At 34.5% G+C, this 26,530-nt stretch overlaps 4 protein-coding genes across 11 annotated transcripts; 2 read left to right on the top strand and 2 right to left on the bottom strand.

Moving 5' to 3' along the window:
• Nucleotides 1-228: 228 nt before the first annotated feature.
• LOC122577027 (cytochrome P450 4c3-like) lies at nucleotides 229-18,969 on the top strand. Of its 5 annotated transcripts, XR_006320010.1 has the most exons (9): nucleotides 1,484-3,029; nucleotides 10,291-10,488; nucleotides 13,143-13,328; nucleotides 16,900-16,969; nucleotides 17,046-17,172; nucleotides 17,498-17,734; nucleotides 18,136-18,298; nucleotides 18,368-18,771; nucleotides 18,863-18,969. XR_006320010.1 is itself a non-coding variant. In XM_043748077.1 (8 exons), the coding sequence occupies exons 2-8, from the start codon at nucleotides 10,305-10,307 to the stop codon at nucleotides 18,703-18,705; spliced, it is 1,305 nt and encodes a 434-aa protein (XP_043604012.1). In that variant the 5' UTR covers nucleotides 229-249; nucleotides 10,291-10,304; the 3' UTR covers nucleotides 18,706-18,849. The 5 variants fall into 5 exon arrangements, 4 of the variants coding, with proteins under 4 accessions (XP_043604012.1, XP_043604011.1, XP_043604010.1 ...); XM_043748077.1 differs by lacking the exons at nucleotides 1,484-3,029; nucleotides 18,863-18,969 and adding an exon at nucleotides 229-249 and having other exon boundaries at nucleotides 18,368-18,849; XM_043748076.1 differs by lacking the exons at nucleotides 1,484-3,029; nucleotides 18,863-18,969 and adding an exon at nucleotides 580-1,127 and having other exon boundaries at nucleotides 18,368-18,849.
• On the bottom strand, nucleotides 13,968-16,798 carry LOC122577032. 2 transcript variants are annotated; one of them, XR_006320012.1, is made up of 5 exons: nucleotides 15,843-16,798; nucleotides 15,390-15,612; nucleotides 14,997-15,093; nucleotides 14,099-14,350; nucleotides 13,968-13,995 (listed from the first exon to the last, which is right to left on the bottom strand). XR_006320012.1 is itself a non-coding variant. In XM_043748082.1 (5 exons), the coding sequence occupies exons 2-5, from the start codon at nucleotides 16,095-16,097 to the stop codon at nucleotides 14,170-14,172; spliced, it is 756 nt and encodes a 251-aa protein (XP_043604017.1). In that variant the 5' UTR covers nucleotides 16,098-16,251; nucleotides 16,421-16,798; the 3' UTR covers nucleotides 13,968-14,169. The 2 variants fall into 2 exon arrangements, 1 of the variants encoding a protein (XP_043604017.1); XM_043748082.1 differs by having other exon boundaries at nucleotides 13,968-14,350; nucleotides 15,843-16,251; nucleotides 16,421-16,798.
• Nucleotides 18,896-23,385, bottom strand: LOC122577025 (X-ray repair cross-complementing protein 5-like). Of its 3 annotated transcripts, XR_006320009.1 has the most exons (15): nucleotides 23,133-23,385; nucleotides 22,793-22,869; nucleotides 22,540-22,650; nucleotides 22,263-22,477; nucleotides 22,034-22,162; nucleotides 21,895-21,961; nucleotides 21,684-21,821; nucleotides 21,443-21,596; nucleotides 21,191-21,330; nucleotides 20,973-21,116; nucleotides 20,750-20,895; nucleotides 20,428-20,670; nucleotides 20,171-20,330; nucleotides 19,794-20,075; nucleotides 18,896-19,400 (listed from the first exon to the last, which is right to left on the bottom strand). XR_006320009.1 is itself a non-coding variant. In XM_043748068.1 (14 exons), the coding sequence occupies exons 2-14, from the start codon at nucleotides 22,811-22,813 to the stop codon at nucleotides 20,061-20,063; spliced, it is 1,683 nt and encodes a 560-aa protein (XP_043604003.1). In that variant the 5' UTR covers nucleotides 22,814-22,869; nucleotides 23,133-23,385; the 3' UTR covers nucleotides 19,673-20,060. The 3 variants fall into 3 exon arrangements, 2 of the variants coding, with proteins under 2 accessions (XP_043604003.1, XP_043604004.1); XM_043748068.1 differs by lacking the exon at nucleotides 18,896-19,400 and having other exon boundaries at nucleotides 19,673-20,075; XM_043748069.1 differs by lacking the exon at nucleotides 18,896-19,400 and having other exon boundaries at nucleotides 19,673-20,075; nucleotides 23,304-23,355.
• An 844-nt stretch (nucleotides 23,386-24,229) lies between these two features.
• On the top strand, nucleotides 24,230-26,335 carry LOC122577030 (UDP-xylose and UDP-N-acetylglucosamine transporter). The gene is made up of 5 exons (XM_043748079.1): nucleotides 24,230-24,608; nucleotides 24,781-24,997; nucleotides 25,073-25,387; nucleotides 25,657-25,808; nucleotides 25,892-26,335. The coding sequence occupies exons 1-5, from the start codon at nucleotides 24,532-24,534 to the stop codon at nucleotides 26,136-26,138; spliced, it is 1,008 nt and encodes a 335-aa protein (XP_043604014.1). The 5' UTR covers nucleotides 24,230-24,531; the 3' UTR covers nucleotides 26,139-26,335.
• The last annotated feature ends 195 nt before the right edge of the window (nucleotides 26,336-26,530 follow it).

The raw sequence follows: 26,530 nt of genomic DNA, 5'->3' as shown, positions 1-26,530 counted from the left end.
CACGGGCACGTGTTGCAGCCAATCAACATCTGTCTTTCGTGGAAAATCCGCAGAAAGGCAGATCCTGATTAACTGTGATACGTGTCCGCGGACACTTGTCTATCAATGTAGACTCAGCTTTATCCGATGCGTCTAGTCTAGTTATCCGACACGCTTGTCCCCCGATAGAAAAATGTAGTTTTACTGTATCTAACGACATATAACCGTGTATAACTATAGGAAATAACTACATTCATCTATGTTAAATAGGTAATAGTTTCACATTTATACAATGCGATAAAAACCTAATTTGTATTTATTTACCTAATTTGTATCGTAAATGTTTATGCATTCGTGTGCGTAAAATTTAAAAGTCTACCGAACGCGTATGATATGCGAAAGTGCATAAAATATGTATATATAAGATGAGATAAGATCTCTATGTACATTCTGCGTTAGTTGCGCTTATAGAAACATAAATTTGTATAGAAATTTGTATAGTATAAGAAATCGCGGTCCACTCATTACCGAGGAAGAAGCCTGTCGAGAATTTTAGGAATAAAAAGTTGGAACGCGCGCGAATTATCTACAGGTACGTTCGTGCGAAATACATCGACTATCAAATTATATAATCAATCATCATCGATCCTTATAGCCTGGCGATCATTCCGATAGTAACTCCTAACGAGTATCAACCGGTCTTACTCGCGTTCTCGATGATAGCTCTCAGCATTCGTTCGAAATTCGTTTACTCGAAGCATCCTGCATCTCGTTCGCGTCTTTTTCGTTCTTTTTTCAATCACATTTTTGTACATCTCGTGTGCATCACTTCGTCTTCGTTGTTTATCCGAACTTAGCCTTTGCTCGATCGTCGGATTCTTTCGGTTCGCGCCTAACAGTGTTCGTAATTTGGCATGTGCTTAATCAAATCAGACTCGCTATTGTCAGTGAATGGATCATTGCCTGTACAAGTAGATGATTTCGAAAGAGATGCAAAGGGAGTCGAAATCGAAAGTGCAACATTGGCACCGATTAAAATATCTTCTTAAAGAAAGAACGTTGTCAGCAAACATTGTTGAGGCAAACATTGTGCTCATTTAGTTTCGTTTAGTTTGGAATTCTCCACGAAAATTTTGTGCCCATCAAAGGTAACGACTACGATGAAACGAACATTAGCAGTGAAAGTGGCGACTCGTTTAGTGAAGATTGAAAGTTTGATTGTGTTTAGCCGTGCTCATGGAAGGATTATTAGAGATACACTACACACCTATGTACTTTATCCAAAATTCTTAAAATCATTTCGTAGTTATGCGCCAAGCGAAATAATAACTTTCTTCTGGTGAAAACAATAGCTTTCTTTCGTGTATTACATTATGTATATTTACGATATTAGGAACAACGTACAGGAGGTACAGTCAACGTAATTCTTAAAACTGAACAACATGGATACGTTCATCCTTCGTTACGTTCATCCAGATCGCAAAAGTAAATGTTTCGTCGAATTATATTCGTTTAATTAATAATTATCAAGAGAATCAATAGGCCTATTTCGAGCGCGATTTGCTGATAAAACTTTGCACGAATTACAAATTTTGCTACATCCTCCTGCTTGATCCGGAACCGCTGGGAACATTTTTCCAAACCAACTTTCCTTTCCTTTTTACATTTTTCTAACTTCGCGGCGATCCTTAAATTTTGGTATTTCGATTCCTCGGCTTTTCAAAGAAAAGATTTAACCTGAAATTAAGCCGAGAACTCGAGCTTCAAGACCAAATTTTCTCGTATTTTATTCCAGTAAGTAAACATATAGTAAACGTTTTTAATGCCGCAACATATAAAATTAGGTTACTCGAGTGATTAGGGCGAAAGAAATACCAGATAGTGACACGATTTACAAAGCATATTTTATAAAGATCTTCGTTCATCGTTTGTTGGACCAGGCATTAGCGATACTTCTCGAACAAAACGATTAAAAAGTAGATCACCGTATGTGACAAGTTATTTCGCTGAGAAATCCTTGAATGTAAACGTGGCTTGAACCGATAGCGTTCGAATCGTTCGTAATCTCTCGTGTATCTTTCACATTGTTACTATTCGCATGTATTATTTATACGCGTAGACGTAACAAACATGGACAATGTGGATGATGTAGAGAACGTACAAGTATTCACGAAACTCGATTTTCACTAGGATAACTGACCGTTCGTATTGTCCCTGCAAATCGTTGCGCATAAATATGAATCGCATGATCGAAGAGGCTGCAGTATGATACGTGTGTACTATGAGAAAAATTCATGCGGCGTATGAACCGATATTCCGTGCAAATGTAAATTTTATACATTTTCAGTGCGACACATACAAAGAAATGGGGGCTCTACCTTTGTACGTAGAGTCAGTCGACGCCTCACATATACATGTGCATGCACGTCTCACGTGTTTGTTTCTATTGGTGGAGGAGTTAGCCACTGGCCGCTGATGTAGTAGTAGTAGTACACAGAGCATTCAGTAGTATATAAGGGCGACTCTTTCGTACGACCACGCATAACCGACAGGGAGTCATTCCATGACACGCGTTGCACGCGACCGGGGCAGTCTCTCTTCCTCCGTTTCTTCCTTTTCTTCGCCATTCTTTCGCCGTATTGTGATATCCTCGACGACTGCCGCTTAGTTCGTCAAAGTGGATCCTAGGGGGTAGCTCGACCCTCACTCTCGCCTTCTCTGCCCCTCTTCTTTTTGTCTTTTCTCCCTCTCTCAAGATTCATCATCCTTCGCACAACGATTTTCCGCATTTCTACACCAGCACGCCAGTATCTATCTTTGCCATTGAGAAACCTCCTTAGCAGAATCGTCGTACTCGTTTGGAATGTCATTCTCGATGATCGCCATAGGAGGCTCGTGGCTGACGTTAATTTTGTCCATGTGCTTGATGTTAATCGTTCTGCTATTGGTGGTCCGACGAGGGAAATTTCTGTATGCTCTAAGAAAAGTGCCGTACCCGCCTGCTTTGCCCATCATTGGGAACGCGTATCAATTATGTTGCAGTCCGGAAGGTAAGCGATATGTTTTCTGAGACACCGTCCACTTAGGCTATTCGTAGCATAAGGTATAATAGACTTTCTTACCGTAAAATTTCTTGGAATTTTTACAATACGTTATTTCGTATATTATCTATATATGATTCGATTCTTAGCCTAACCTAATCAAACTGGGAATATTCCTATACAAGATTAATTACACAAAATCGTTTATTTTATTGTTAGTCAAAATGTTAATGTCTTGCGTAAAATGGCCAGAAGAATGTTTTTTCGACGAGAAATCTAGCCCTCGTTTCGTCGTCTCCGCGCTTACAACTTATACACCTGACACTTTTATAAATTTAAGAAAACCGTGTTTAGGTATAAAATATGAAAATGCTGAATTACGCGATCTTTTCTGTGACGATTTGATACGTGTCGTTTCTTAATTCGTTGCTATATAAAGTCAAGTGATACACGTGGCGTAAATTGTAGATTATGGTTAAAATGTGACAGACACGAATGGCACTCGTGATATAGATTATCCCGAAAAAATTCGTTTTCACAATTGACCACCGTCCAATATAATCTATTCTGAAATTTTTCATTTGCCCTGCTAAAGCAATAAATTATTCTGTCGCAGATAGTTTGTGAAAAGATTGTGAGGCAATTGAGTTAAGCGTTATGTGAGTTAACGTTCTAGGCAGTGTGATACAATTGCGATAACCTGTTTTACAGGAAAACGCGCAAAAATGCGCAAACGTAATAAGAAGTGTATAAAGTATAGCGCATCCAATAATACTGTAATATTCTCGAAAACGTAAATTTGCATAAAACAATTCAACAGGTAGCCACGGGCCACGAGTGCTATTTTACGCAAGCGTAACCGTTGCAGTATTCCCGTGTGTACATATTATTATATATGTACACTCGTGTGCATGATTAATGCGTTGTGATACACAGCGTCGTATTTGTCGTAACACATTTTCGTTACTCGTTGCGTATTTGTTGGAAATACGAAGCTTAGGAAATTCCATAATTCGAGCGTTTTTACAACAAGTAGATCGTCACGTTGATAAATATTATACGGCGAATATATCACATTGGTAAATATTCCTCAAAAATACGAGATATCGGAGATATCCGTCAGATTCGACCACGTACGTAATTCTGCGTGCTCGCGTATTTACTTACTGTTATTTCCAAGTTTGTACAAGATTGCGATAACCTCGACATCAAAGAAATTCGCGCCATTGACCATGCAGGCAGATGCACCGATATCGAGAGCAAAGACACTCGCGGTTGGTATTTCGGTGTCGCGTAACAACAGGTAAACGTGTAATTTACACCGGTGAAAGCTAAATTGCGCGATGCTGCTGCGCTACTGGTACAGAGTATAGTGGTACGCTTGATACCCCTGGTAAATATGCGGCAGATTCGATTACGTAGTTGCGTGTAACACGATGCCGAAAGGAATTGTCATCGACCGCGAACTTACCGAACCTTATCTTCGGATAATACACTTATTTCCATAAGAGAGATTAAAAGAGAGCATCTAAATATATGAATGCGATATCGGGAATTATCTCATTGTAAATACGTATGACTTATAGTAACAAAGTGAAGGATTTCGTAGATAGTCACGTACATTGCTTAGTATTGTGTATATATATATATAGTATAGTATGTGTATATATATATATATATATAATTATTAATATACGGTAAAATAGTGTAGCGAGAATGTTAACCATACGGATCTTTTTGGTGCATCGAATAAATATAAATTATTTTATAATATCGTCAACTTTGTTCTGTGACGCCACTTCTTTTGAAAACCTTTTTTAGCATCGTCCGATATCGATAGCAATCGATAAATATAGACGAAATATAACGGTTCAAAGTATCGGAATCCATCGGTTCAAGAATTACGCGTTGCAAGAGTTTAAAGAGCGGTTAAACTTCATTCCGGGGCGCCACTCCTTTTTTAATCGGAAGATAGTATTTGGTGAATAAGGACGAAATACAGCGTGTGTCATAACATGTGGGACCTACTCGAGGAATGGACACGAGGCACGGAAGCAATGAAAAAGTTTCGCGTGGACACGTGTCCCCATCCGACTTTCTTTCAAAGTTATAGCCATTCTTCTGTTTCAATTGTCCGCAACAGTTTATCTTCGTACGAAGTGCTCGAAACGGGTATCCTCGGCACTGTATCCAAACTTGCAGCCGGCGTGTTGAAGAATTTTGCAATTTTTCAAAAATTCCACCGATAATAACTCGAAACAAAGTCGTTGCTCTTGTACTTACAGTGCGCTCCTCGAGTAGCTTCCACGTTTATAGCATTCTGTATAACAATTCTCAGCTTAGAAATCCATTGGTTGGTTTAGCGGTCGTAATCAGTATATGAATCACTATGGCAAATAGTCTTAAACGTAACAGTCTGGAGTCCGTTAGTACACCGATTTAAAAATCGCGACCGATATATGAATCGACTTGATATTTACCGAATTTTCGGACAACGTGTTCGGTCTTCCGGAGACCGGAGAATTAATAGCCCGGCCAATACTACGACGATAATGTTCGTAATGTAAACAGGGACTAACGCTATCTTGTGTCACTAACGGTCTATCTCCAATGCATAAGATAGGGTAAGTTCTACACGATAGAGTGGGCTAAAAGTACCAAAATTTAACGAGTCATATATTTCTGAACGAATAAATTTCGACGTTTAAAACCTACACTGCGATTCTACTGGTCGATCGATATCGGATCGGATTGCGAAAAACAGATTTGCTACCCCAAAAGCGAGTTTAACCTAAATTTGTTAAAATATAATCTAAAAATATTATATAAAAGCGATCTTTGCGCTTCACCTTTGCCCCTCCTCCCATAAAAAAAAAAAAAAAGAAAATGACTAAATCGAAGATATAGAATGGAATTTTACAAAAGTTACATATCTACATGAGATTAAAAAATAGTTTATCATTATCAACCCTTTTATTCCAAAGTTACGGATGGGTGAATCTTTTTTCCTTTAAATAAACGAGCATTGCAACAAACATGGTGTAATAACGTAATGGCTATACCTACTCGTAAACTGGTTTCATTATCTCCAGAATTATCTAATAATTTATTTTACACTCAATTATGAACTTTCACGATCTATCGAATGGTATTGGTCCAAGAAGAACGCTGCATCAGTATCTTTCAAACCGTCCAAACGTAGGCGCCAGTAATCAATAATGTTCTGGTATCTCTTTGACGTTGAAAAAATTCAAGATTTTGTAATTTGGCGGACAAGTATAGGCAGAATTTTCTGCGGATATTTCAGAAACTATGGCCGAGCGGCGATTACGTGCACAGGGAGAAGTTGTTCATATTCGCATGCCTACTACAGTCGTAACATATTCGAAAATCATGAAAATAATTAGCGAAAACTGAATGGGTGGTACTGGCATGCAAAGTTGGAACTTGGAAGAAACGGTTTTTCGTATGCATCGGTCTGATAATTCATTTTCAACGCGTACCGAAAGTGGTCATCCGTGAATGATAAAGTTCGATGTTTGGAAAACGACTTTTAATTCGGTTGGGGAAAGGCGCTCGTGAACGAGACGTTCATCCGTTCACTGGCGAAATAAACAGAAAGTCACGAGGAAGAAAGAGGAAAAAAGAAAGGAGGATTTATCCACCTCGGCCCGCTGAACGCTAAAGATAAATGGTTAGCCTGTCGCGCATAACCAGACGAAGAAAAAAGCGGGTCGAGGTCGTTCGCGGCCTGAATAACGTTATGATTCTTGTATGCAATTACACGTGGCGCGAAAAAGGAAAAAGTTCTTCGCAATAACGATGATTTTAAGAAATCGTTTAACAAGCAACACTCTCGTTCAGATATAAACCGTATATGATGTATAAATATAAATAGTTCGTTGTGTAATCAACATGTACGTGTATCTGTCACATAATTATAGTTGGTATTATACCGATACCGAATTAATCACGAAGAAACATTATCCTAGTGTGACATAATTTCGATAAAATTTCGTAGAGACTAGCAAGCACGTTTCCCAATGAACACGATGACACCGCTAGCGTACCAGAGAAAACAAACGGTGGCGATGACTCGAATTCACCATGATCCGAAGGAAAGCGTAAGCGTCTCCTTCGCGCCAAGGTCTACGAGAGTATGCTTCTTCTTTTTGTTACGAATCATTACTACTCGATGACCTCGCGTTGCATTTTTGTCGGTCAACGTCCGGTCAATGTCAGCGTACAGCTACTTCTCTTTTGCTAGAATCGCAACACCAGTCTTTCTGGTTTGGATCTATCTGTTTCCTTCTCTCTGCAACATTTTCAGAAATATCGAATCTGCAGGGAATACCGTATAGCGACGATCGTATTGTGCCGCTGCAACAAATGTTTAATTCGGTAAAGCCATCGAATCTTTAGGAATAGTTTAAGCAATCAACCAGACTGTTTCTAACGAAGGAAAACCTAACGACGCGGACTTCTTTTGGAATCAGCTTACCTTCTTTTCTCAAACTTGACACGCTTTATTATTTGATTGCCTGCGAACCGTTAACCGGGCACTCGAACGTCACGAGCGGTCGCATCAGGACCTGTTGCTACCTGATATGACCGCGACATAGGGTTAGGTTAGGGTTAGGTTAAGGTTAGGTTTGACTTTCTCTTTCTTCGAAATATGCACTCGTCGATTAATCGTTCTCTCCGCTTCATCCATCTCAAGAGAATGCCAAGTCAGGAAATTCGAGTGTCCACAGCCCTTGCCTAGCAACTGGCCTAACTTCAACCATCGTTTTTTCTATCGTCAGTCTGTGATAGAACTTCAACGAACAAACACGCATTTCTTCTACAAATCTATTTATATCTCACGGTTTTTTCTGAATCTGCCTTACGCTTCGAAGAAACTCGATTGTGCCGAGTTGGTCCTCGATGTAGTCGAGCGAGAGTTGTGCGAACGATTCTCCCGTATTGCATCAGACGTTGTTTTTAAGAAGTTGGAACGCATCGGCAACCCGATATGTTCCTCCCCGCCTGAATTGGGTCGATCAGATACTTGGAAAACATACGATTTCAGCAAGATGGGGCTACATCTCATACGACGCCCGATACTATTGTAATCTTCAAAGAAATTTTTCCCAAACTGTGACAGAAGGTCATCAAATTCACTGACTCTCTCGCTCTCTTGACCTATGCAGACTTTTTCTTCGTTGTACATGTTGCTAGCTATTTGTAGCAAGTAGCTGCTTGTTTGCAAAGCATTCCGTTTCTTCTCTGACCGTCTTCGTATCTAGGATTTTCCTCGGGTCATCGTTACTATTTTTTTTAATGCGGCTGTCAGCCGCTGTTCCTCGTAATTCGATGCCGTGCGTCCAGATAGGTTTTCTGATAACTTTGTAGAGATTGATATAGTTCGTTTTCAGGATTTAGATAGGATTGTCTTCCTGCGAGCTAATACGCCTATCTTCTCGTTATTTTCATTTATTCTATCTTCTCTTATACGTGGTGTCCCCGTGTTAGACCCCTTGTCTAGGTACGTTTCGTGATATTTTACTGTTTTCCATCGTTGTATATGTTTGTCGTTTCTCTAAAATCTGTAAAGCAGTGAAAATCGTTTGACCAATGTCCTATCTCACACATACATTGGAACGACTCGACTAACAAAAATATACATGCATATTTATCTTATTTTAACTAAAAATTATTTCCGAGTAAAATGATAGCGCTTCTTTTATGACACCCTGTACATACACAAGATAGTTCTTATTTAAACGATTTCTATAGGTAGTTATGGATCGTTAAGGATATAGAAACTTGGAGGAAGAATGAAATAATATAACTTTTTCCGGATCGAACAATCGTTCTCAAACGCTGTGCATCGTCTTCTTAACAAGTAGGTAATTCGCGCCACGAGGCTGAAACGAGCTTAGAGATACGACAATAACTTGATTGGCCACGATGATTACTGCAAAAAGTCTGTTTCTGTACGAACGATGTCTGCGGTCAACGACCGCTGCAAATCACATGGAAACATCGACGATCTTACAAAACTGCCACACTTTCGACTTCCACCTCGTTTCAGACAAGAATATTTCCTTCGAGACCTTCGTCAGTCTCTTCTTTGTTCCGTTACTCTGTTGTACGAACTGTCTCCTTCTTCTTTCCCCGCTTCTTAAATAATTCTTCTATATCGCAGGCCCTTCGTTCCCACATCTCGGTGCAGTTCTCCGATCGGTGCTTCAAAGTCCCTAAAGTTTCTCTCGCATAATACGCGTCAGCCATACAGACCTCGCCATTTGACTTTGTTTTCGAGTTACAGCGAGTTTTACGTTGAAATAATCCTACACAGGGCGGGAGGAGGAGATAGAAGGAAGCAATTGAGCTAATGTGATTTACCTTATTTACAAGCAGAACGCAATATCTAACATTGAACCTTGTATTCTAATTCTTCGTCTTAGTATCTCACGCATAAATAGATAAATGCCAGATTATTAAATGCGAAGGTATGCAGATTTAGTTTGATAAAGGAAAAACTCGCTATAACTCGAAAACAAGGTCGAATAGTCGTACGATTATGTGAGCGAAATCCGCCGCCTGAGGATTCGGGACAAAGATCAAAAACTTGCATGTAACTCGCAACTTTTCTGAAACTCGATATTAGAGAATCCGATGTGTGCAAAAGTCTGTTTATCGAGTCTTCTTCGGTATTTTCCCCACTCTCTGGCTGTGAGTGAAACATCGCTGAATGAATTTCGCTAAAAACATAGGGAACAGTCAGTGCGTAGCATTATTATATTATGCAGCGTAACTGTAGTTGAAATAAAAAAAATTACACTTGTACCTCAACATTATATCTTCATGTCGGAAATCCGTCTAATCCTATACAACTATTAGTTGGCGAAAAAAAAAAAATTTTACGCGAGAATCTATCCTCCTCCCCGGAGGATGTGTCTATTCGACATTCCTTCGTTATTTGGCGAGTCGAAGAAGCAATACGAGGCCGTCCGATATCATACATAAAACGTATATCTTACCTGTTTATTTTCTCAATTGTATACCAATCACATTGATCAAACTTTCAACCGATAATTTATCTTTGTGCATTACATGTACAAATTACCGAGCGAAATTCGATATCAGTTCGTCGATAACAAAAGGTCGCAACCAACTGCCTCCGATAAAAAATTTCCCCAGGAAAATCAAAAAGATATTACTCTTATTAAAGATTTTTGTTCGTCGTGTTTAGAATTAAAGAGAGGTCGTTTATATGTTACAGAAGCCTTCAAAAAGATGCTGAAATGGGGAAGAGAGTTAGGAGATATGTATTTGGTTTGGGTAGGCATGCGACCGTTCATCTTCCTCTACAAAGCAGAAGCGATACAGCCACTGCTAAGCAGTAGTGTTCACATCGATAAAAGCTTGGAGTATGGATACTTACGACCTTGGCTTGGTTCCGGTTTGGTAACAAGCACTGGTGAGTACTACAAGAAACCATTAATGCGATCCGTAAGTTTCTATTTCGCGTCCATTTAATCCTGCTTCGCTCCTCTGATCGTTCCTCCTCCAATCGACAAATTTGCTAACGTCAACAAATATTTTCAACTTAGACTCGATCGCAAAAATTAGCGATTCAACTGTCGAAAAACGGTATTCCGCTAGATGTCGACTAGATGTCGAGTACCATAGCACGTTGTTATATCTTTGCAAGAATGAAAAAAAGCTCGTACATGTCGAACCTACCCACGCCCAAAGGTTCACGCGAAGAAGAAACGATACGATCGAAAGCGACGAAAAAAAAAAAAAAAAAGAAAGATGTACAGGTAGATCGAATCAGCCCGATCTACTTGGCCGGCCACTAATTTCTGGAGGCTACACTTTTAACCGCTGCATGCCAGCATTTTTTCGGTTGAAAAATTTCGGTAGATTACCAGCCAGAAGACAACCAGTAGCAAAAATTTGTGTGACGAACAAACTCGAGTCTATAGTAGTTCTTTATAACGTTCTGCCATTTGAATATTTTTTTATATTCTACGATACGTCGAACAAAATATTCCTCAGAATTTTTAACCAGCACCCGAAACGAAATTGCGTGAACGCGCAGAATTGATTAGGCAGAAGAAACGTTGTATGACATAACAGTTCTTTTTTAATCAAATTCGTGTTTTCAAACTCGCGAGAATGAATTAAAAATTTAGATTCCGAGAATAGAATTTTATCTTGAGATCAATTAACAAAAAATCGATTAAATATGCATGTATACTTGTATATCGCTGCTTGGCATTGATAGTGACAGATGCCCATAAATTTCAAATGGTATATTTTTAATTCCATCAAAAAAAAACTTCGAAATTACTAGAAGCTGCTACTCTTAGTGTTTGGAATGTAAATAAATCAGCTGATTTGAATAAACGAACAAGAAGAGCGAAAGACCTACTTTCGGTAATCCACCATCTTATCACCAGAGGATTGAAATCTAAGCCAACCTTCCACCAAGTTCCCCGTATCTCCCGGGACAAGAGAAAAGTTGTAAATTTTGATAGCATTCGCTTAGAAACGCGATATTTCTCGTATGCGCATCGTCACACGGATGATACAAATTGATACTAATAGATTTTAAGTGTAAACATATTTTCTTCTTTTTGCGATTACATTGGTCTAAATACAAAAAACATATGACGATTCTCCGGACAGAAAAAAAGAACATATGCTGTTCTCATTACCAGTTGTATATAAACCACTGACACGGTCAGATTTATTGCATCTACTTGTTCTGATAATCGGATACTCTGAGTCGTGAAGAAAGACCGACGGATGCGGAAAAGGAAATTATTTGAAAATTTTGCAAAGAGAAACATTCTGTTCGAGAAATTGCGAAGATTATTGAGAGGAGCAGGAAAGTAGCGAGTTATTTTTCGAACGATCCAGAGAACTACGCCAGACGGAAAAGTACGGGACGTTCTAGAGAAATAACGCACAACGAAAGGAGAGCGATTAAAATAAGGGTAGCTACGACTTCGGAGGAAAGTGCTAGGAAGATCGACAAGATTGAAACTGGAGTAAATACCATAAATAGTCATTTTTTACAAGACAGTAAATATTTTAAACGCAAGAAAATGAAGACAGAGCCGCGGTTAACACACGCAGCAATAAGAAGCAACGACCGGGGGATATGCCGAGAAGCATTCAAAGTGGCTGCAAAAGTGAAGGAATGTTATTTTCACGGATGTAAAGAAATTTAATTTAGATGGCCCAAACAGGTGGAAGTATTATTACCGCGATTTACAGAGGGAGGAAAAATTGCGAGTTGCCAACAAATTGATGGTGCAAGTGCAGTTGTGTGGCAGTTGTGTGTTTTGGCACTGGGCATTACGAGAAGACGGAAATTGCTTTTATTCCGGGAAAAGTGAATACCGAAAAGTTCATTGATCTGATTGGCGAACAAATACAAGTACGTGCAGTGCATACCGCGGGGGAAAATTTTGTACACTAAAACGATAATACCGCGGTCCGCGATACACGGTCGGTAAAGAAGTAATTCTCGGAGAAAAACATCGATGTTTTACAGTGGCCACAGCAAGGTCAACTGACCTAAATATAATAGAAAATTATTGGGATATGCTCGCAAGAAGACTTTATGAAGATGGACGGCAATTTCGGAATATAAATAGCTCGAAAAACTGCATTGCCCACAAATGGGGAAAAATAGGTCGAAATACTATTTAAATCGTTACCTATCAGAATGGTAGCGGTTGTAAGGAATAGAGGAAGCTATACGAAATATTAACACTGCAATCTTTGATAAACTTTGAATCTTTGAATCATTTTGACCGACTGAAAATTCTTACCATATTTGTAAAAAAATATTTGTTTCCGCCTCAAAACTATAAAAAAGCTAAGTTGACATGTTAAGTTAATGAAATATATCTCTGTATTTTTGTTTGTTATTCAATAAAATTTTCCAGATTTATGCTACCTGCCATCTTTTTATCCGGGAGTACACCATTAACCATTTTCTCGTCATGACTCTTAATCTAAACCCTTTTGATTAATTTCTTCAGCCTTTCACAAGAATAACCGGGAGAAAAAGAACGAAAAATTAAACGTAATAAATCGTTCACCATGTTCTAGGTGAGAAATGGCATTCTCGTAGGAAATTGCTAACGCCAACGTTCCACAGTGGTCTTCTGGAAGTATACTTGAAGACGGCAATCAGGGAAGCCCAAATATTAATCTCATGCCTAAGTCAGGAAGTCGATAAACCAGAATTCGACATTGTTCCTTATGCCAAACGAGCGGCGTTGGATATAATATGCGGTAAGACTACTCGATATCGCGTATCGTCGCTCTAGTTCGCGACTGTCTTATTCGCATTAGTTTATAAACTATGGAAATTGATTTTAAAGTTTATGGGAGTACATTTCATAGTACATACAATGCCGTGAATAATTATAAGCTCAACCTCATCTTTTGATTTTTCATAATATCAAAATAAAAATTAACAAAATCGTATATATTATACGATTCCATATTATAATATAAATCATAATATAAATATAAATATCATCTTTCTGTCTTCTATTTCGATTAAGAAAGACAATAATTCGTCATATAACATCTCCTGATATCCTCTAGCGTTCAATTTACTCTTTACAAAAACAATTTTACTTAACATATCCAGACATGATATGTGGTTTCATGGAAACGTTGAAGAAATAATGCAGAAAATGTGTTTGAGTCTACAATTACTCACAGCACTGTATATATATATATATATATCTAGCGCGATATTTTCAAATAGAGCGAAGGAGAAACGCAAATCGATTGTGCGTATTGTCGCGTAATCACAGATCTGCATTCCAAAGTGCATATGATACAATCAGTATTGATCGCCATCACGGATGACTTTCCACCGGTAATTTTTTCATAGTGATCGAATAATTATTCGTACAAAACGTACTATACAAAATTTATAGAGTTATTCCTAGAATAAATTAGTTTGTAAATTTCGCTGATTTAACAACGCTTATTATCATGTATAAGTAGACATTAAAATATTACACACGGGTGGAAAATTCATTACGCACAATTAGAAACAGCGACTGTGTTATGAAACTGCGAACGACAGTGAGAAAACATCACGCTTCGTTCTCAGTAGTCAGGAATGTCGACGAGTTCTCTTATCATCCTTCAATTTCAAGCCAACCATAATAATGGTCCTGTCAGAGTTTGAAGTTTTCAATTGTCTCTTCTTGCTCCTCATTTTTCGATCATTCTTATGACGAAGCAACGCAGTGTATTTATGGTCCAACTTCTTTTTACCGCGCCTTACGTAACTTCTGTAATAACAAGATTTATTTTTACATCAGATACGCAACGTGAATAATTCAGTTAACTTATACGCCTCCCTTACACGCAATCATTTGAATTAACTACGTTATTTTTAGAATTGTATGTATTGTTTCAAAGCGCAAGATTAATCGCGTCTTTTTAATTACACGTCGGAAAAGAAAAAAGTAAATACCTACGGCAAACATTGTTTGCTTCCAAATAGATTATTAGAAAACGTAAATATATACATGTCATTTTATTCAACTCTTCCTTATTAAGGAAAGTAATACTATTTACCAATTTAAAAAAGTAAAGTAAGTAAAATAGTAAAGAAGAATTTTGTAGCTTCTACTAAAAGCAGATAAAGTAGTTTGCAATGCCTTACTGTGACCATCCTGCATAGTAATACCGTACTCTTTTAATGAATAAGAATAGTTTTGTCCTTCTCTTTATACTACCCGTTAATATTCATATATAACATTATTTTATTACTGTCAGGTAATTAAGAAAGACTTATAGCTATTTTTATGAATATAAAGAAAGATACAAAAAATGTGGAGGAAAATAATTGCGCTTATACGCATTTATTTATTATTTATCAAAGATGTATAAGTACTATACGAAAAAATGAGAAAATTTCAATTTCGTTATTACCGTGACTTTTCATTATGCAATTTTGATTTTCTTTTGCTCGACACTTTCGATCTCCGCTTCTTTTTTGGTTTCGATAATTCAATTATACGCTGAGTGGCTAGCAAAAAAATTCAAATTACCAGTTATTTAACGATAAACATATCTCGCAGTAGCAATTGAACGATTAGAATCGAACAGTGAATTTAACCTGTCTAACTCAAGTCAACAGTTATATTATTAAATTGGTACAATTATTTCATCGCCAAAAATGTTCCAAACTATCAGAAATAACAGAGAGCCGTCAGAGTCTTTAAAGAGCAACATGAAAGTGGCACAAAAACGGCGGAAACAATAAGCTTGTAATTCGTTAAAAATTATTTCGACGAGAAGCGCTTTAAAGAAACAGATACCAACCGACGGCCGTGAGAGCACCAGGCGTAACGTATCCAATTGGTTTAGGGGGATACCGATAAGGGATCCGTGGCTTAGAAAGTTCAATAATACGTGACGATGCTTTCGGAATCTGTGTTGAATTCGGCCGTGTCTGAGACAGCTTTTCTTCAATGGTTCGAACGCGTGGTTGGGCTAACTGATTAGTGCGATCCGTTATCTCGTATAGAAGTGCTGATGCTTTTACCTGATGCAGAAAAGAAATCAACATAAAAGTGGATTGACGCTTCGCGATAGTTCAAGTAATAGAGAGTTTGGCTAAAGTTCGGTTAATCAGGCGTTACTAAAATTTCTTTAGCGGAAAATGAAATTCATATAAGCGCAGTTTCACTATAAATCATATTTTTTCGACGTAGATATGCTTTTAGATGTCACGATCGATCGATTATGATGTCGTGATCGAAGTAGTACACCTACGTGACTAGATTCCAAGACGATGTCATTGTAGGCCTTAGTCGTTTTCGATTTTGCAATTTTCGATGCAACATTCAACGCATTGCGTTTCGCTGGCTGTTTCCGAGAAATCTCTTCAGGCAGATGATCGGACGCCGAAACTGACTTGTCATTGTTCGGCTTTTCTTCTGATTTTGTGAATTTGCTCACGAATGTCTTGCTAAAGCAACTAAATGATTCGTCTGACCCCCAGTGACGAGTCGTGAGCAACATAGCCATTTCCTCTTGATAACATATGTATGTCACTTAAAAAATTTTGTACATCGTAACAAATTTCCGTTTTTATTTATCGATTCTTCTCCTCGTGTAGCATCTTATGCACGGGACATCTTTCAAACAACGAAGAATCAAACGTTTCCATTGCCTCCTTCGACTATAATCGAATTTTGTTAACCTTAATTCGTCCCTTGTATCAATTTCATACCATACGATAAATATAAAAATTTGCATTTATTTTATCTTTCAGTTACTTTTTGTCTTTTACCATTATAACGATTTGACACAGAAGGATAAATTAATTTACGTATATTCAAAAACTGTACCTCCGTGAACGAGTGTTGTGAAGGTTGCAACTGGTGAGATTCGAGAGCGTTTAAAGAAGTTAACCAGAGTAGAATAATTTCATCAATTTAAACAATAGGCTTTTACTGCACTATATATATATATATTCTTATTGTCAGACAGGTTGGTACACTGGGAATCAGTTTAAAAAAATCTCCGTTCACGACTATGATCACCTTGATCAAAGGGATGAATTGTGAAAAACTGCACGAAGCTTCGATAATCTACGCGCGGTGCTCTCGATTCTTACTATTAGTCTGAATCCCTACATTACTTTAGGGACTTTATTCCGTGCAACCAGCATCGTACAACTAATTCTCACGAATGACCTCAAACATAATATCCGCCCTAACTCCGAATGTTTGTACAAACAAATTGTAAATTACTCCGAGGAAAATAGAAAAAAAAAGAAATAAAAATATTTCAGAAAATTTTACATCTTTGTTTTTTAACATTACAGATAGTTCCATGGGATGTAACATTAATGCGCAGAAAAATTTTAAAAACGAGTATGTGCTGGCTGTGAACACGTAAGAGTATTTTCTACTACTAAATGCACATTAGTGCAAATGTCAAGTATGTTATTTATACATATACCTCTTCCAGACTAGCTTCCATCTCGCAAAGAAGATTTCTAAACGTGTGGATGTCTTTTGACCCGATCTTCAAGCTAACAAGCTGGGGTAAAGAGTACGATCAAGCACTTCGTATTACTCATGGATTCATTAACAAAGTAAATACATATAATTTTTCGCCATATTGGTTCCTAGCCATTATCCGCTTGATCCGCGCATATGAGGATTAAATTGAACTTCGAAAAATTAGTTTCACTAGCAATATGACGACAATTTTAAAGATCAATAATTTTGCGTCCCCTAAAGTAATTTACTCTTGAAAAATACTAATCTCTGTACGATATTTATATCGCTGTCGTTTACGAAATTTCTCTTACTCGGAAAATTCGACAAGACCTTTACAATCCATAATATAAACGCACAGTAGAAAATAACTTGTTAATTAACTTAACTTTATCTAAATTTTAAATCCAATATGCCTAGATAATCGCGGAAAGAAAAGCCGAGTGGAAAGCCAAAAAGGATGGGAATTGCCATGAACGGTCTCATAAACGTCAAGCTCTGTTGGACTTGTTGTTGGAATTATCGAAAGATGGAGAAGTACTTAGCGACGTTGATATCCGTGATGAGGTGAATACGTTTATGTTCGCGGGTCACGATACCACTGCGACTAGCATATCCTGGTTCCTGTATGCATTAGGAAGACATCCTCAGTACCAGGTAATTTTACACCGCATACTTCTACATGTCCTGCAACCGATCATACGATTAGAGAAGAGCCATTTTTTACGTGAAAAAACAAGTTAAAAATATAGAACAAAACTTTTTTCACATGCGGCTTTGCAAGAAAATTACTTTACATATTTATTGATTTCGTTGTAGATCAATAATCTCTACTTATGTATATGTTTGTTATACTAAATAATGAAGACACTTGGATGGATAAATTTAATGCGCATATCGGAATTATGTATTGTTATATATAATTGGTTTTCAATAAAGTATGTAAAATGCTTACGACAATTTCTAAATAACGAAATATACAATGTATAAATATCTTGTTCTTCTCTATATTTTCCCGATGTGTAATAAATGTAAACATAAGTAAATTCTCATTTTAGGAAAAAATTCTTGAAGAATATTATGAGATAGCAAAAACGGAAGAATTATCTCTAGATATACTAAGCAAATTAACGTGGTTAGAAGCGTGCATAAAAGAATCTTGGAGAATTTACCCAGTGGCACCACTCATCGCGAGACAGATTTATCACCCTATTACCATTTGTAAGTATAAATGTACACAAAGATATGTTTTCAGTGATAGAAAATTTGAATAAAGTAATTCGTTTCTAGTGGGACATGAAATTCCAGTAGGATCGACGGTTCTCGTAAATTCGTTCCTTCTTCATCGTGATACTCGATACTTTCCAGAGCCAGATACTTATCGACCAGAACGATTTCTCCCCAATGGACCAAAATATCCTTCTTATGCTTTCATACCCTTCAGTGCTGGCTCTCGTAATTGTATAGGATGGAAATATGCCACGATGATCGTCAAAGTTCTTATTTTGCATATATTGAAAAATTTCCAAGTCAAGTCCTTAGATACAGAGGATCAACTTCGTTTTACCAGTGAATTGGTATTACACAATGCTAATGGACTTCGTTTAAAAATTACACCACGAAAATAGGGAAGTATTGTTTAATATTATTGCAGCAATATACACGACTGAGTGAAATGAAAAGATCGAAATAATATATATATATATCATTATAGTGAAATGAAAAGATCGAAATAATATATAATAATTATATATTATTTCGATCTTTTCATTTCACTATAATGATATATATATATATACATACTTTGAACTGTGAGCAAAATCTTTTCTGCATATCAATGTTAGAGAGACCATATTTTGTGATAACGATAATGATGTTAATTTATGTCATATTCTTATGTTTATCACGACATTATCATTCGTATTTATTTAAGAGCAAAAAAATATCATAGGAAATTAGTTTAATAGAATTTGTATAACGATCAGTAAGAAATATCTATCTGTAAATTACATAAACATTAAGCATTGACTGTATGTTGTACAAATCGTATTACATTGTTGTGGAGCTCAAGAGTCATAATAATCAAAGTTTTTGTATTCCTTTTACACAATTATTTTATGTCTTTCAAATGTTGCCACATTAAGTTATTACAATTGTATCTCTAATTTTATATGTTAACAGCCATTTGCGTAATTGATAAAAATTTTGTTATTAGTAAGTAGGTTTCTCGCTGCAATTATAACTATTTTGAAGTCCTAACTCGTCGAAAAGGACTTGCGTAATATATGTATGTTGGACTTCTTTAAGTTTAATTGATGTTTATCTATAATGGCAAAGAATGAAAAATTCTGGGTCATTGTATTAGTCCACTAACTAATGACTAGGAAACTGTTGACTATCTCGAAAGTGATATTAAATTTCGTGTATATTTTCTTATTAGATAGCTATAATACTTCGTTATACTTTGCACTTATTGAGTGAAGGAGCAAAAGCATAATTGTAATATTGTGATATTTTATATCTTTAGTTTAGATGTTAAGATGAAAATATGAGTATTTATACTTATACGATAGGATATTATACGCGTAATAATTCTTAATCTTTTATCCATTTTTATTTAATAAATAAAGCACCATGTATAACCACAAAAAAATTTTGATTCCTTACAGCGCAATAGCGAAACTATAGGTAACATTATCATGTTACCGTTCCATACCTATGTCCATAATTAGTCCATGTTCGATGTTCATTGAATCGAATATTCTATAATCCGGCTCTTGACAGATGTTTGAACAACGAACACTACATGCGAACGTCGATTTTATCGATTTCTCGTAAAACAGGTATCCTATTAAGAAAATAGAATATACGTGTAATATTTCACACACTGTTAATTATTCCAAGATATTTTCTTAAATTTCCTTTCAGACATTCTTCAAATATCATAAAAATCCATCATAAATCATTTAGCAAGTTGCAGAAGTTATATGTTAGCAGCCTAAAATAAAAATGGAATACATTAGATAAACATTCAAATATGTACATATATATATATATATACACAGTAACATATGTTTCTATTTTTCGTTATACCAGTTCATCAAGATCAATATCTGAGATATCCAGAGACAAAACTGATTCCTTATATAAATTAGTTTCAACATCAGCTATGTCCTCTGTTTTATTAGACTCTTCGATATCGATATCGATATCCTCATTGACCTGCATATTATCTTGCTGCTTCATCTCACTTCTAAATAAAACATATCATTTAAAATATATTAGTATATTTTTATTGCTGCAAACAATGAAAGCTTTAATATATGTGCAGAGAGTGCTTATGTATATACTTCTCTTTTTTTGGATTTATACTCTCTAATCGAAATAGTTCCGCAATTTTCTGCAGATGGCATTTACTTCTTTTTTTTATCGACGGTATTTCAAAAGTTTCTTTTAAATAATTTTCCACAGGCGGTAATGGTTTATCTGGATTAATAGCACGGTACGATAACATATCCCATCTATGTTGTACACCAGGATTTGGCATGCATCCTGGTAAAAAACACTGACACCCATCAATCTCACTATCATTTCTGTTTAATGTAATGTAAATGTGTAATCATATAGAGGATGGTTAATTACATATACCAAAATGCTAGTCTGTATCCTTACTCTGTATCCGTTAACATAAGAGAATCTATTAAACTATCTATAGCATCATTTTGTGGAGTATTTAATTGTTTAATTATGGACTTCATGGATCTTGTTTCCATGATCCTTCGATCTTCTGCAAATACTAATTGTATTTCTATCAAGCACTGTATACAAACATAAACAACATATTAAACAATATATCAAACGATAATATATAATAAAAACATATATTTTACAATACCCATGGTTCATCAGGAATATCAATACAAGGAAACAATGCAACCATTCTAGGCACGCCACCCTTCTTATAAATTTTTCTCACAATAGCAACTGAATTTGTTTCATGCATTGCTTGCACTAAACTATAAAATGGTTTCACTACATTCTAAAAAATCAAGATAGATATGTAGCTTAATTCGAAATTCTTTTGGTATAAGTAAAATATTAAGATATTATTACATTTGTTTCACTATTGGGTAAAATAACAGAACTGGAACTTTTGTAAAAATACTCCAAATCAACATTATTTCTGTCCGTAAACCCGTAAATTCGATAACTTCTTTCACTGTCTTTACGTCTCATATTCCTCTCTAAACCCTCTACATTTACAATAAAATATATGTATTATGATAATATATTGATTATAATACTTATAATAAAAATAAGAAAATAAATAATAAAAATAAGTAATAAAAATAAATTAATATATACCGGGTACTGAAATAAAATCTGCTCCATATTTGTATCCTTTTTGAATGTTATCTGCTGTATAAGAAACCCTCTGTCTATCTAAATATTTTGTTTCTGTTCGGAGCTTTTGATTACCTTTGGCTTGTTTCCATGATGGAAAATTTCTTGTTCTTACCTAATAAAAATAGCAATATTAAACTACAACAGTCATAATATAACATAATACAAATAAATGATTTCTTGCTCCGCAATTTCTCCTTACCTTAGCGTAAGAAACAACTGGTATCTTTTTATCAAGTAACTCTAAGCTATAATAAGATGGAAATGGTTTTGATGGTATCGGTGTATAAAATTTCATATCTGATATGGCATTATCAAATGTTATATGGTGACCATTAATCTAGTAAATAAAATAAATTAAATGATGATCCACAGTAATATATTATAAAAATAGATAGTTTAATAGATAAAACCTTTTCATTGACATCTTTAAGAAAGGTTTCACTGTGTGTAGGAGTAGGTGATATAGTTGCTTCTGATCTGAAAATAATAAAATTATAAAATTAAATTATATACAATAATTTATATAACAAGATTAAAATAGATGTTTACAGTGTGATTAATATAATTTTGTTTGTTGAAAGGCGATCTACAATTGCATCTGCTTGAAATTGTGAAATAATATCTGGATCTTCATTAAAATCGGACATCAAAATGATTTTCCTTGTAGAAGGAAAAAAACTAAAATAAGAAATATATTGTAATTGATATTATAATATGAATTGGAATATTTCCATCTCTACTATTTCCACAAGTACAATCATAATATATTTAAACATACGTGTTTTCTTTCATAAATAACACTGCAGCCTCAAGTGCTTCAATCCAATTAGAACAATGGTTTGTACCTTTTAGACCCATACATTTTTTTACAAGATCCCAATTTGGAATCTGAAAATCTGTAAATTCTTCTACATGTTCCGTACCCAAACGATTTTTTGTAACACCAGAACCCATTAACATTATTGCAACTTCATCTTTTGGTGTTAGGAAAATCTAAAAAATATCAAATATTAATAATTGAAAGTAAATAACGTTAAATTAAAATTTTACAATACCATTTTCTGAATTTTTCGCTTGGCAATATGTTTTGCTTTCTCCAATAAGGAATGATCATTTTCTATATTTGGATTTGTTATTCCAATATTTATTAATAGTACTAATGATTCCTGAAAATAACATTAACATGTTTCTTGTATTATATTATGTGAATGGTTCAATTATATTGATATTCAACCATAAGCTTAAAAATGCAAAAATTTAAAAGAAATTAATTAATAAAATATATTTTTAAAGGTGACGAAATATAACCTTTTGTGCTTTCGGTGGCATTTTACACAATTGGAATTAATATATGCTGCTCTCAACAATATTTGTGTTTAAAAATGCTAAAAAGGAAAAAAATTATAGTCAATTACAAAATATATATTTTAATTATTATTCGGGGAAAAAATGTTCTAATCATTGTTGCGGGAAAAGGACGTATGATATATTTTTAACAGCTATTGTGGAAACATATAAATTATCTTGATAAGAAATTTCTTTTATGTTATATCATATTAGAAAACTTGTACCAATTGATTGTATACAACAAAATCTATATTTTAGTTTCTATATCTTTAATAGCTGGACAAAACGAAATAAGTCAGACCTGTTAGTCTTTAGCAGTGTCGAAAGAACTTATAATACTTAATGGTGATTAAAATGCTGATACAAAATGATGATTAATACATGATTAAATAAAAGTGCACTATGTAAAACGATGCAAAACGCAGATATGTAAAAGTGTAGAAATGATGAGATAGCGTCGAAATAAAAGTACTATATAGTAATGATGGGATAACGTAACGAGGCTCATTTCACAAATTTCAACAGTAAAATGTCATCCCGCGCTATGCGACTTTCGTAAATTGCGAGTAGTGGGGACTTTGCAATATTTTACACCAATAGGAATGCTCAATTTGATTTTAAGAGCGTCAATTTCCACATATGAGCGCGGGCTAATTTAGTTCATCCAAATACTTAAAATGGTAAGATTGATGAATAGAAAATATATTTAAGGCAATATTCATTAACAATAACGAATAAAATTATGTTGTTAATGAAATGTTTTTATATTTGGCTGCTATTATTCAATAAAATATGGTATTGGTGAAAATACGATTACGATATATTATTTCATTATTCGTACTGTTATTAATAAATGTATTTCAATAATTTGAAAATTTTCACATAATAGAAAAATATATAAAAATGTCCTATCCTGCCTTCTAAGAGACTCTGTTAAAAACAAATGCCATTCTTTAAAATCTAGCAATTAACAATTTAAACTAATTAAAGTTAAACATCATACTTGTAAATAGATAATATAACACACACAATATTATACATTAGTATATTTCTATAATAATTATTTCGCTCTTTATGCCAGCTTCAAATATCAGTTTCTTTATACAGTTTTAACACGATCTAGAAAAAGTGGCCGATTCTCTTTTTAACTTTTGAATCGTTCCGAATTTATACTTTTGAATTTCGTCCTTCGGATTTCAATTTTGTCTATACCTAAGAAGAGCTTTGGTAATGCAACAAGAGTTATCGTCATTATTTTCTAGTAGAAAACAATTTTATTTATTAAAATTAAGAAATAAAATTTCTCGCTGTACATAGATTTGAACATTTATTGCGTAAGACGTATCTTATATAAGATACGTAACTTACATTAGGCTACTAAGCTATATAGTATGTGTGGAGATTATTAGAGAGACTACGGTCGCATTAGTTGTATACGACCATGAAATAAATAAAGTCCTTCATATGTACTGACACTGTATTCTTTATTTTCTTCTATATATATAGAAGAAATTATGTGACGTTTAAATGATACGTGAGATTATTATGTATCGTGACTTACTGATAACACAACCAGTTATTAGACAACACGTTTCGCATAATTTTGTGGTAGAATAGTAATACTTCTGGTAATACGAAGGTGCGTCCTATCGCCTGATGGTTTTAGGTTAAACCCTGTGATATTTATTAAACAATAAAATATGCGTGCAACTATTGCGATATTGTGCGTGTTCCTCGGTTGTTGTAGCAACGTCGTTTTCCTGGAACTTCTTGTTAAGTTAGTATTGCATTTTGTTTTTCAAATATATTCTATACATTATCTTTATATACTACTCTCAAAATTCTCAACGTAACAACTTGCATCTTTTATAACGATATGACTTAGAATTGTGAAATACTAAATCAAACATTACCTATTATCGACAAAATAAAAATAATTACTTTTTCAGGGATGATCCAGGCAGTGGAAATCTTATTACATTTGCACAGTTCCTTTTTATATCGATAGAAGGATTTTTATTTACTTCAAAATGTGGGACTGTAAAGCCCAATATAGGAATAAAAGATTACTTTATATTAGTAACAATGTTTTTTGTTGCAAATGTTTGTAATAATTATGCATTTGATTTTAATATACCCATGCCATTACATATGATATTCAGAGCTGTAAGTATTTAAATATGAAGTATATTACAAAATTTGAATTGCCAAGCAATTATTGTTTATATTCAATAATTTTAGGGTTCTCTAATAGCTAATATGATTATGGGTATCATTATTTTAAAGAAGAGATATGTTTTTAGTAAATATTTGTCAGTATTTATGATAACTCTTGGAATTGCTATTTGTACTATTGTTAGCGGCAAAGAAATTAAATCTTTGCAAGCCAAGAATGTAGAACAAGTACCTACAACACCATGGGATGATTTGTTTTGGTGGATATTAGGCATATCATTATTGACAATTGCACTATTTGTATCTGCAAGAATGGGTATCTATCAAGAAGTATTGCATAAAAAGTATGGAAAAAATCCAAGAGAAGCTTTATATTACACGGTATAATTTCCTATCTCATTTACAAATTTATGGAATATGTTCAGTTTAAATGTACATACATCATTGTTTCTGTAATTATTAGAAATATGGAAAAGGTCTTCATATTAGAATTGTTTAATTTAATAGAGAAACTTGATTAATTTGGATCCTCTTTCAAAGCGTTTATATAGAGTGTATACATTTAAACTGAATATAATATGTAGTAAATAATATAAATAATATATTATATATATATATATATATATATAAAATTAAATATCTGATTTCAGCATTTGCTACCTTTACCATTTTTTTTAACATTGGCTCCTAACATCTGGGATCATTTCATGTATGCTCTAGCATCAGATCCAATAAAGATATCAATTATTAATCTACAAATGCCAAAATTAATTCTATATCTTATAGGAAATGTTCTCACACAGTATCCTTTCACTAATATTTAGATACGTGATTAATGTACACAATCAAATTTTAATAATTTATATTCCTTAACAATAATTTTAGATACGTGTGCATTAGTTCCGTTTTTACATTAACAGCAGAATGTACATCACTCACAGTGACTTTAGTCATAACATTACGAAAATTTTTATCTCTAATCTTTTCTATAATATATTTTAAAAATCCTTTCACACTGTACCACTGGATCGGTACAGTTTTAGTCTTTCTAGGAACAGTAATATTTACAGAATTATTGCCAAAAATCACAGAAAGTCTGCGATCTACGGAGAAGATTAAAAAAGCGCAATAATAAATAAGATTGTTAGATATTGTTATATGTTGTTTGACGTAACTGTACAAAGCGAAGCGAACATGGTAGATGATATAATAACGAATAAAATGCCTTATGAATGAATGTAACAATAAGAAAACAGAAAAAGAATCATTTTTGTTTTTTTTCTCAAGTTATATCTATTAGAAGTATTGAATAAAGACGATTTTTCTCTATTTTCTCGTGAAATCTATTTGTCTATAACGTATATCATTGAGAACATAATATAAGTACATACATTATTTTCCCCTAATTGCGTATTTTTATTTTACATAAACAAAATTTTTTATGAATAAACAATTTGAAGTAATTTTAATATTTTAAATACATAAATAGACAATTGTTATTACGGACATGATTTCTATGAATCT

This window comes from Bombus pyrosoma, linkage group LG17 (genome assembly GCF_014825855.1).
Source record: "Bombus pyrosoma isolate SC7728 linkage group LG17, ASM1482585v1, whole genome shotgun sequence".
In the NCBI taxonomy this organism is placed as follows: domain Eukaryota; kingdom Metazoa; phylum Arthropoda; class Insecta; order Hymenoptera; family Apidae; genus Bombus; species Bombus pyrosoma.
This window is presented reverse-complemented; position numbering and strand designations above follow the sequence as displayed.

Excerpts from the sequence above, each read along its gene's own strand:
- LOC122577027 (XM_043748074.1), top strand. The coding sequence starts at position 2,843 with ATGTCATTCTCGATGATCGCCATAGGAGGCTCGTGGCTGACGTTAATT. Across the intron at positions 17,173-17,497 it reads CTCATGGATTCATTAACAAA|ATAATCGCGGAAAGAAAAGC; the intron begins GTAAATACATAT and ends CAATATGCCTAG. Across the intron at positions 18,299-18,367 it reads TTATCACCCTATTACCATTT|TGGGACATGAAATTCCAGTA; the intron begins GTAAGTATAAAT and ends ATTCGTTTCTAG.
- LOC122577032 (XM_043748082.1), bottom strand. The coding sequence starts at position 16,097 with ATGGCTATGTTGCTCACGACTCGTCACTGGGGGTCAGACGAATCATTT. Across the intron at positions 15,094-15,389 it reads TGGTGCTCTCACGGCCGTCG|CCACTCAGCGTATAATTGAA; the intron begins GTTGGTATCTGT and ends TTTTTTTGCTAG. Across the intron at positions 14,351-14,996 it reads TTGCATAATGAAAAGTCACG|AAGTTACGTAAGGCGCGGTA; the intron begins GTAATAACGAAA and ends TTGTTATTACAG.
- LOC122577025 (XM_043748068.1), bottom strand. The coding sequence starts at position 22,813 with ATGCCACCGAAAGCACAAAAG. Across the intron at positions 21,962-22,033 it reads AAAATTATATTAATCACACT|ATCAGAAGCAACTATATCAC; the intron begins GTAAACATCTAT and ends TATTATTTTCAG. Across the intron at positions 21,597-21,683 it reads CAGTTGTTTCTTACGCTAAG|GTAAGAACAAGAAATTTTCC; the intron begins GTAAGGAGAAAT and ends TATTTTTATTAG.
- LOC122577030 (XM_043748079.1), top strand. The coding sequence starts at position 24,532 with ATGCGTGCAACTATTGCGATATTGTGCGTGTTCCTCGGTTGTTGTAGC. Across the intron at positions 24,998-25,072 it reads TACATATGATATTCAGAGCT|GGTTCTCTAATAGCTAATAT; the intron begins GTAAGTATTTAA and ends CAATAATTTTAG. Across the intron at positions 25,388-25,656 it reads GAGAAGCTTTATATTACACG|CATTTGCTACCTTTACCATT; the intron begins GTATAATTTCCT and ends ATCTGATTTCAG.